This window comes from Pavona decussata, unplaced genomic scaffold (genome assembly GCF_977016875.1).
Source record: "Pavona decussata unplaced genomic scaffold, jaPavDecu1.1 SCAFFOLD_180, whole genome shotgun sequence".
In the NCBI taxonomy this organism is placed as follows: Eukaryota; Metazoa; Cnidaria; class Anthozoa; order Scleractinia; family Agariciidae; genus Pavona; species Pavona decussata.
Genome location: NW_028145590.1, coordinates 2182501 through 2190915, shown reverse-complemented (window position 1 = coordinate 2190915; position 8415 = coordinate 2182501). Strand labels below are relative to the sequence as shown.

At 39.9% G+C, this 8415-nt stretch overlaps 1 protein-coding gene and 1 long non-coding RNA gene across 2 annotated transcripts in view; one reads left to right on the top strand and one right to left on the bottom strand.

Annotated features, from left to right (window-relative positions):
- Window positions 1-163: 163 nt before the first annotated feature.
- Window positions 164-8415, bottom strand: part of LOC146463219 (TNF receptor-associated factor 6-like) — an 11011-nt gene continuing 2759 nt past the window's right edge. Inside the window, exons 2-3 of the mRNA XM_085084711.1 lie at window positions 7169-7483; window positions 164-2363 (exon numbers count right to left, since the gene is read on the bottom strand). Of these exons, the coding sequence (XP_084940837.1) occupies window positions 1865-2363; window positions 7169-7483 (814 nt within the window). The 3' untranslated portion in view covers window positions 164-1864. The remainder of the gene's footprint in view (window positions 2364-7168; window positions 7484-8415) is intronic.
- LOC146463220 (uncharacterized) lies at window positions 3831-6586 on the top strand. Its single transcript, XR_014856945.1, has 2 exons — window positions 3831-4087; window positions 4774-6586. It is a non-coding gene; the product is annotated as an uncharacterized LOC146463220 (long non-coding RNA).

The window sequence follows — 8415 nt, the reverse complement described above, 5'->3', positions numbered from 1 at the left end:
GAATAACGAAGGTTTTGCGAGCATCAACGAAAGCATACGGAACAAACCACAGGGAAGTGCTGACATGGCACTAAAGCTTCACAAAATTTCACTGAAACCAAGAGATAACAAGGAGAACCGATTTGTTGTTGTGAGCGTTTTTAAGTCTATCTTTTAAAAGTTTCCGTTTGTTGTCTTCACTGCAGAAAGCGCTAAGCGATAACAGAAACGCACATCGAGTTTAGCAATATTAACGCTCACGTCAGCGATTGCATAGATTTGCAAAGATAGCTTAGCATTTTATTTAGTAATCTTTTGAAGATTATTGTGTAACGGTTTTCTTACAACTCGCCTCTCGACTGATTTGTTGGAAGTTGTTGTACGCTCTATTATGTTGTACTGTGCAATTCCGGCGAAACTTGTTAAAAAAAAAAAAGAAAGAAAAAGATTTCAAACTGCAACAATACAAGATCATGACCAGAAACGTATGTTAAAATATTTTCTGAATCAAGTTGCAAGACCTTCGTTACACTTAGCCTGCAGAACAGGCTAAGCATTTTTCAGGCGAACGGAGGCAAGCACGAGGCGAGCACGGCGTGCGAGTGACTGGCGCTCCGCGTTCGCCTCATGCTTGCCTCCGCTTTCCTGAAAAACTTAAATAAAATCACGCCTGTTCTTCAGGCTACGTTACACTTTTAAAATTAAAATTTTGTTGTGCTCGGGTGTTGTTGTCCTCCAGGTCAGTCAGTTTATTCATTTCGACTTCTCTTGATTTTTTTTGTTCTTATTTCGTATAAAATGTTCTCACGATTCTTCAAATCAGTTCCATTTTATCATCTGCTTGCTCCGTTAGACCATCTAACTTCAGGCTGACCCAAGGAGTTCAAAAGGCGAATCTTTGTTTACACTTTTTGCCTCATTAACATATGCTTATCACTGTCTGATGACGCTAATAAAATAAAAGCTCTGAATTTTGAAAGGGCATAACAGTTTCAGTTTTCTCTGAAAATTTGAGCCCAATACATCGAATGGTTTCGGAGAAATTCTCTTCTAAAAACTCGAAATTATACAGAGAGTGTATGACTCATTAACTTTTTTGCCACCCAGCGATTTCGCAGTTTTTGATGGCTGATATTTCCTTCAATATTGCTTGCAAAGAGCTGAAAATTGCACAAATTGCTCAACTTAATCAGCTCTTTCAACTTTTGCATTTAGTTCATATGTACGGCCACGGCTTCTATGAGTTAAGTCGTATGCTAATGGGAAAAATGTAAACAATGGCGTCAGCAAGGATTCACCTATAAAGGGGAAGGGTTAACTTACCGAAATTATTTTGTAACCTCCTGATAAACAGTGACTCAGTAAAATACACATTTCTGAAAGCATTTATTTAATCACTGAATATTTTGTTTACACTTCCTTAAACTAACAAAGCGAAACGTTTCAGGAAATTTCAATTCGGATATAGTGAACGGATTACACTCATTTGTTCTCCAAGTTGAGTCCACATTGTCCATGGTATCATCAGTTTTTGCACTTAATCTAATTTTTACAACAAAAACAATTATTTGTTGCATATTACTCATTAAATGATGCATTAGTCATTTCCAGTAGTGACCTTCCAGACCCTCCACCTCTCCACCCCCACCCCGTCCGACCCTCTGGGCATTGAAAACAAAACAAACTGGCAAATGCCCAACGTTGTCGACCCCATCCCCGTTTAGTTTTAGACCAAGCTGAGGGCGCCAAGACAATTCGTTTTAAAGAGAGGCAGCTTGAGCGTTGCAAATGGTCCATGACTAACCTGAGGGTCTGATTCACCACCATCATTTATTAAGGATTTCATAACCAATCGCCTAACTTGTTACAAAGGTTGCGAAACTAATTAGCGAGTAATGTCAATTCTAACCAGCATGGTGTCGTTCTTTATGTATCGGGGAGCACAAACCTGAGCAATAGGGGCAAATTGCTGGAAGCCACATCCAATATAGTGACAAGTTGCTGTGGGCTGCTGAAAAGCGAGCAGATTTCGCGATGCCAACACAATTTTGCTGACATCATTACGATCATGGCTCTGATCCAGAATGGAGAGGGTTATTGCACCACTGAAAGGCCAGGAGAGCCTGTGGTCAAACTCTCCTTGCAACGCGTGAACAAAAAGAGACACGTGACTTCCGGCTCCATCATCCACGCCATTAATGTGTAGCCTGACACAGAACTTATACCCATGCATATGACTGTATATGGCAGGGCTAAATAAGGCTGTCTTGACCTCGTTCCTGGCATCTTGGCAACGCTGTTGAAAATGGGTTATGCGCCATACATAGTTTCCATTGCAGGTTCGACCCTCTAAATTACTCAAGATCTCTTCCAGTTGTCTAAGCCTGAAATCATTAGTGTAAAATCATTAGGAAAAACTCACTACAGTTTTGTAACTGTCAGCTATTCATTCTCCTTACAACTGAAAACATTTTGATTTTAAAGTTTTAACCTAATGTTTTCAGAAAAACCATTTCACTGGTTAATTGTCAACTGTTCCGTTCACCTTGCTGTTTTTTGACACTAATGAGCTTCTTAAAAATCTCTTGGAAACTTTTGCAACGTTAGTGAGAAAACAGGAGATACTCAGCTGACATGTCGACGTCAACATTTCCAAAGACAAAAAACAAACCAGTATCACAGTCCAGTGAGTCGTCTGGTTGCCTTTTAAGACTATTCGCTTTTGCGGTTTTTCAAGCCCTCAACGCTGACAATGCTTGCGTTGCTACTAGTATATAATGACAGTGTCGGGAGAAAATGTATTCTTTACTGTGCTCTGTCGCTTTACGACTGCGCCCAACACGGGAGATAATTTTCTCCAAACTCACTTTCACAATAAAGCTGTACATAATGGCGCCTCAAAATATGTTTTCCTTCATTTTAAAGTTCCTTTGTCACCGGTGATCGACTTCTTTGGATATATACAGTAAAAAATACCACGAGTAAGAACCTGTTAGGCTAAAATGTCTAATTTAGACACCCTTTAACAGGGTCGTACCTAGGATTTTTTGTCTGTGGGGGCAAACTCCGCACACCCCTCACAGGGGTCTACCGTATGTAGACAGGGTTTCTAGTTGAACATTAATTTTGTTTTCACTCCTACACAGAAAGTTGCCTCTACGACGTTTAGAGAAAAAAAACACACCGAAGCTTTTTTTTTTTAATTGCCATGACTTCTTATGGAGTTAACATCTTGTTTAGCTTGAAGTAAATATTGTTTCTCATTTTAAAACACAGTCGATACACTGCTGTAACATGAGCAGCTTTGAGCAGGAAAAAAATTCCACCCAGGGGTTCTCTTAATATTGTACGCGAGGTGTCATCGTATGCCTGGAAATGTAACATGAAACAGCCACAGTGTATTATAGTCACGCAGTTTCATCTTGCGCTTTCGAGACAAACTCGTGCCTTGCGACGCGCAGTGTTTTCCGGAGTGGTATTGTATGATTTTCCACGGTCAACTGCCGATTTTGCCATTGGTTTGCCTTCGTTTTCATAACATTTCCCAGCCCAGACTGTCACAAAGGAATGGAATTTTTTGTATTTATCGGTGAGTAATTGCGGCAGGCAGCAATTTAATTTATTGAATAACAGCAGACCACTTCCTCTGCTCGAGGATTGACTCAGTTACCCATGCATATTCGACTTGGTAAGTTGTATCTACCATAACGCCGAGGAAAATAGTTCTTGGGTCATTCGTTTTTATTTCCTTCACCTGGGAATGCGATGTTCAGATAAGTTGACGCCAGCTTCGATAAAATAATGTACTTCTGAAATTGAGTTGTAATAGTGTGAATTGACACAGCTTTGTCTGTCTTTGAATTTGGCTAACAAATTTCCTCTCAACATTTAACGCAAGTATCATAGGATTGAAATGTCGAAAAGCAACGTATACGTTTAGGAATTAGAACGATATTTTGGAAGGATGTACCTCTTCAGACCATTGCCGAGAGTCGAAGTCTTGTTGAATCTTTGTTATTATGGCGGGAAACTGATCGAGGTTGGGAAACTCGCGCGTATTCGACATGGATTCACGATCATATAAAAGCGCTTGCAAGGCAAGGCATTGGTGAGTAGTGAAATTTGTAAATAGGCTATATCAATTTCAAGATTCGGTTTTTTGAACTTATTGTATTGCATAGCTTGGCTCTTAGTCATTTATTTACTGCACTGTTTTTATCTACCGCGCGCCACATTAATTCAACCATCACCGCGCAATATTAATCTTGTTCTGATTTACTTGGGTAGTCAGTTTTTATTGAACTGTTGTTATCTGTCGAGCAGACTGCTTTACTTGGGTAGTCAGTTCTTCCCAGAACTGTTGTTATCTGTCGAGCAAACTGCTTTACTTGGGTAGTCAGTTCTTTATTGAGCTGTTGTTATCTGTCGAGCAGAACATTAACCGGCTAACCTCGCGCTATGAACACTAACTTAGGTTCTGCTTTAGCTTATCGAGCAGAATTCTCTGCTTCCACTAATTAATATCGCAATAACCAATTCTGCTCTACTTGGGTAGTCAGCTTTCTTTTCAGTGAGCTGTTGTTATCTGTCGGGCCGGATATTAATTAATCTAGCTTACTGTAATATTCTGCTTTGTAATATTTTGCTTGTGCGTTGCGCATAGCTGCTCTGTCGAGTACAAATGTAGTATACAGTAACACTGCTTTGTAGTCCCAATTCTTTATAACTCTAAATGAGAGGAATACCAACCTCGCACTCCAGTTTATAAACTATTCCTTTTTTCTTCCATTTTAGGGACGACCGAATGCAACGCGCGGAGACGATCACTTGCTTTGTATCATCAATGTACAATTGTATCACTTTTCTTTCTTTCTTTCTTTTTTTTTGTGGAAAAAATACTCCGAATTTTGTTTAATGTGATTACAACGTTCACAAAAACACAGTGTCTAGCGCGGCTTGTGCTACAATAAATATTGTTACATTTTGTACAGTAAATAAATGTCCCAAACTCTGTGCCGCGATTCTACTGCTTTTGGCAGGAATTGTTTGCGTTTGTTCTTTGATTCGATGTTCTTTTAAAATGCTAAATCGCCCAGTTGCCTATTTTGAGTGGTTCATATTATATTAAGTCTGTGCCCTGGAGTTACTATTCGAGCAAAAGAACCATGTCTTACAAAAAGCGTAAGAACCTTCGTTACTGGTTACCGTTCGCGTGAATAAAACGAAGGCATTCCTCGCGCGTTTGATCTGCACAAACCACGATGTCTGGGATTCTGTTTCTCTCCGCGTGACTGCCGGAACTCCGCACGTGTGAAAAAAGACCATTCCGACCATGAATTATAACACGCAAAGGTGCAAAACGGTTTCTCTTGTTGCAGTTAATGATAAGCCATTGGTGATTTCAACTCACCGTAAGCTCATTAGCATACATTTTTTTCTTCACCTAAGCTCATCATGAAAGGGAGAAAATCACTGAGCTTCCACAATACAAACGCACTATATCAGTGGAGCGAAGCATTTGCAAAAACACAGTCGTTATTTAAATACAATTCAAGCCTTTTCAGTATTGCTGTGACACGTTGCATAGCTCTATAACACGCTACAACGATTACTAGAGAACCAAAAAACCAAATAGCGGTGCCAAGAAACACAACTCCTTGTGACAAACACTAACAGTCGGGCCCGGCATTCCAACAATTACAGAATGAAGCTCATTGCATGATACAGGCAATGATTAATTTCTGTCCTAACATTACACAAATCTCAACAAGAAAGGCAGTTAAAACTATCAAGCACTTAAAAGATCCAAGCCAAACCCAGCTGAAATGCCCTATGTGGCATAAAAACACCGTCGTCGAACACGCGGAATAAGAGATCATATTCAAAAGGAAGAGAATTTGTTACAGCGAGTTATAGCTTTTTCTGCGCGCCTAATTTACACCTACTTTTGTTGTATTTGTTTGTGCTACATCTTTCATACCTTTCGCCCCCACACCTTTAAAGATGATTATGTATGTAAAGAGCCTTTCTGACACTCCTTTTACCCTTTTTAAGCCAGTTTTCTTTGCATAAGTTTTTAGTGTGCGCGTCATTTTCAGTGTTGTAAAGTTGTGTTTCGCCGTTTTTATGTTAGTCGTTCGTTTTCTATTGTTTCTCAGTTGCTTATTCCATGTCGTTACTTGTAGTATTTTTTAACATCTTTTATTTAATCTTTGTATTTCAAGAATCGTTCTGGTACGGATTTTTTTACCGTCGGGATGTGTTTGGAATGGTGAAGTTTTCGAATAAAGTGATAAAGTAGAGAGCTGAGTGTAATTAGCAGCGGCTACAGAATTCAAAAGAGGAAACTCAAAAAACATTAGGCGCAAATGAGCTGTCGGATGATGAACATGTGATGGTTAAATCCAAACCCGCTACAAATACTTGCGAGCAGGGCAGGCTTTTAAAACCAATTTATCTCTGAAAAAAAATATACTTGTATAACCTAGATTTAAAAAGACTAAAACACGCGCCAGAAAGTGGCGTAGGCTTGTCAGTCTTTATTTACACACCAAATTCTAAACCATAGGCAGCACAAACTGACAAAATCATTATTTTCATAAGAAAACCGGTACTGGCTTTTGCCTCAAAAGATTTTCCAAAATAATTATTTGGAATTCACATTGAAGGAATATTTTTTCAGTCAATTAGTCGATTTTCTTGTGATCAGTGTGATGTTAGAAACAAATTGAGTTTTCCTGGCGGGGGCAGCTGCCCCCTCTGCCCCCGCGCTAGGTACGGCCCTGTTTAAATCAGGTTCTTATTCTATAAAATTGATTTTTAAGACTTAGAATGTACATGTTAATGGAATAGACTCTCAGGCATAGGAAAAGGCTGGCCAACATTTCATAAAACATCTCTTTATTTTGATTGTAATAAAGAAGACATAATTTACAGTGCACACATTATCGCGCTACTATACACATTAGACAGTACCACTAGATTCTTCCAGCCACTATACTGTTTTGTTATCAAGAAAATAAGAACCTGTTTAAGAACCTATATAGCCTACATTTCTGTTAAGCACCATTTATATAAGAACCTGTTGAGGCTAACTTGGAAAAATACAGGTTAACACAGGTTCTTACTCGGGGTTTTTACTGTAGTAAAGATGAGGTGAAATTAGCTTACTGCCTAGTAAGGTTCTTACCCGCTGAGGTGCGCAATCAACTGCTGCTCCTCTCGACCGCAGCTGTGATCAATGGCCTGGTCCCTGAGCCCCAAACCGCGCTGCAAATGGCTTACCGGCCGCGTTTGCCTATCTGCTCTCAGCTCTGTTGGATGGTTACCAGTCTCCTGAACAGAGTAGCTCAATTCGCCAGTATAACCGTCGTCTCTTTGAGGGTTTCGATTCTCCAGACCATTTGTGCGCTGTCCATCTGCATGCTGCTGTTCCCCGAAACCATGAACTCCCTGGGAAGCCATGATCAGTCCACTGGCTGGATCCCTCTCTACTGGCTCCCCGCTAAAACAAAGCATCGTAAAATTAAAGTGAAATAAGTTAAAGTGTTGGAGACGGTTCTTTTTCAAAAACAAACTCCTGAGTGGCATTGAGGAGAGCACTATGGCAAATATCAACAATCTTAACTGTCGTACTGACACTTGAGCCAATTTCAATAAAGAATGTTTTTTATTAACATCTTAGCAATTACGCCTTTTGACTGATAATTAAATTTGATTTCCTTTATTACAGCCATGTTCGATACACGGGATGTTAGGTAATGTTTAAAAGACGAGCAGGACTGTTTTTTCGGCGCTTCGAGGTTTTAAACCGCATACTTATGAGGAGTATTTTCTCATACATATACATACATATCCGCATATTAATGAGGAGTGTTTTGTCAGCTGATAAAACACCGCATACTAATAAGGAGGTAGCCTCCCGCGCAGACGTTCTTAGGGGTTCGTCACGCGTTCCTGCCCCACGAGCAGGAACGCGTGACGAACCCCTAAGAACGTCTGCGTGGGAGGCTAATAAGGAGGAGGTTTATCGATATAGTCACTGCACGTGATGTATTATCGATGATGCACGTGATGTATTACTGATGGGATTATGAGTTATTAATCATTTTTTAATTCATTTAAAACTCCCGAAAAGTTATTATAGGCATTGTTATAAAAAGGGCTGTTTCGCCGGCGTTATCCCACTATTCAAGAACGAGACTCTTGACAGAAAAGCACGCAAGCAATAACAGTCGGGTTGAATTTGATCGTATGCGTGCAGGGACAGTGTCGTCATATTCGTAAATAAATACACCCAGTTCTCACTTCCCCAACGACCTTGAACCTATTCTGCTGAACGATTTCACATTTTGCTGAGAATGAGGGATATCGATCTCGTTAACAATAAAAACACTCCGCTTGCGCATGCAGCCTCGTGCTTTCATGTAGACTTTC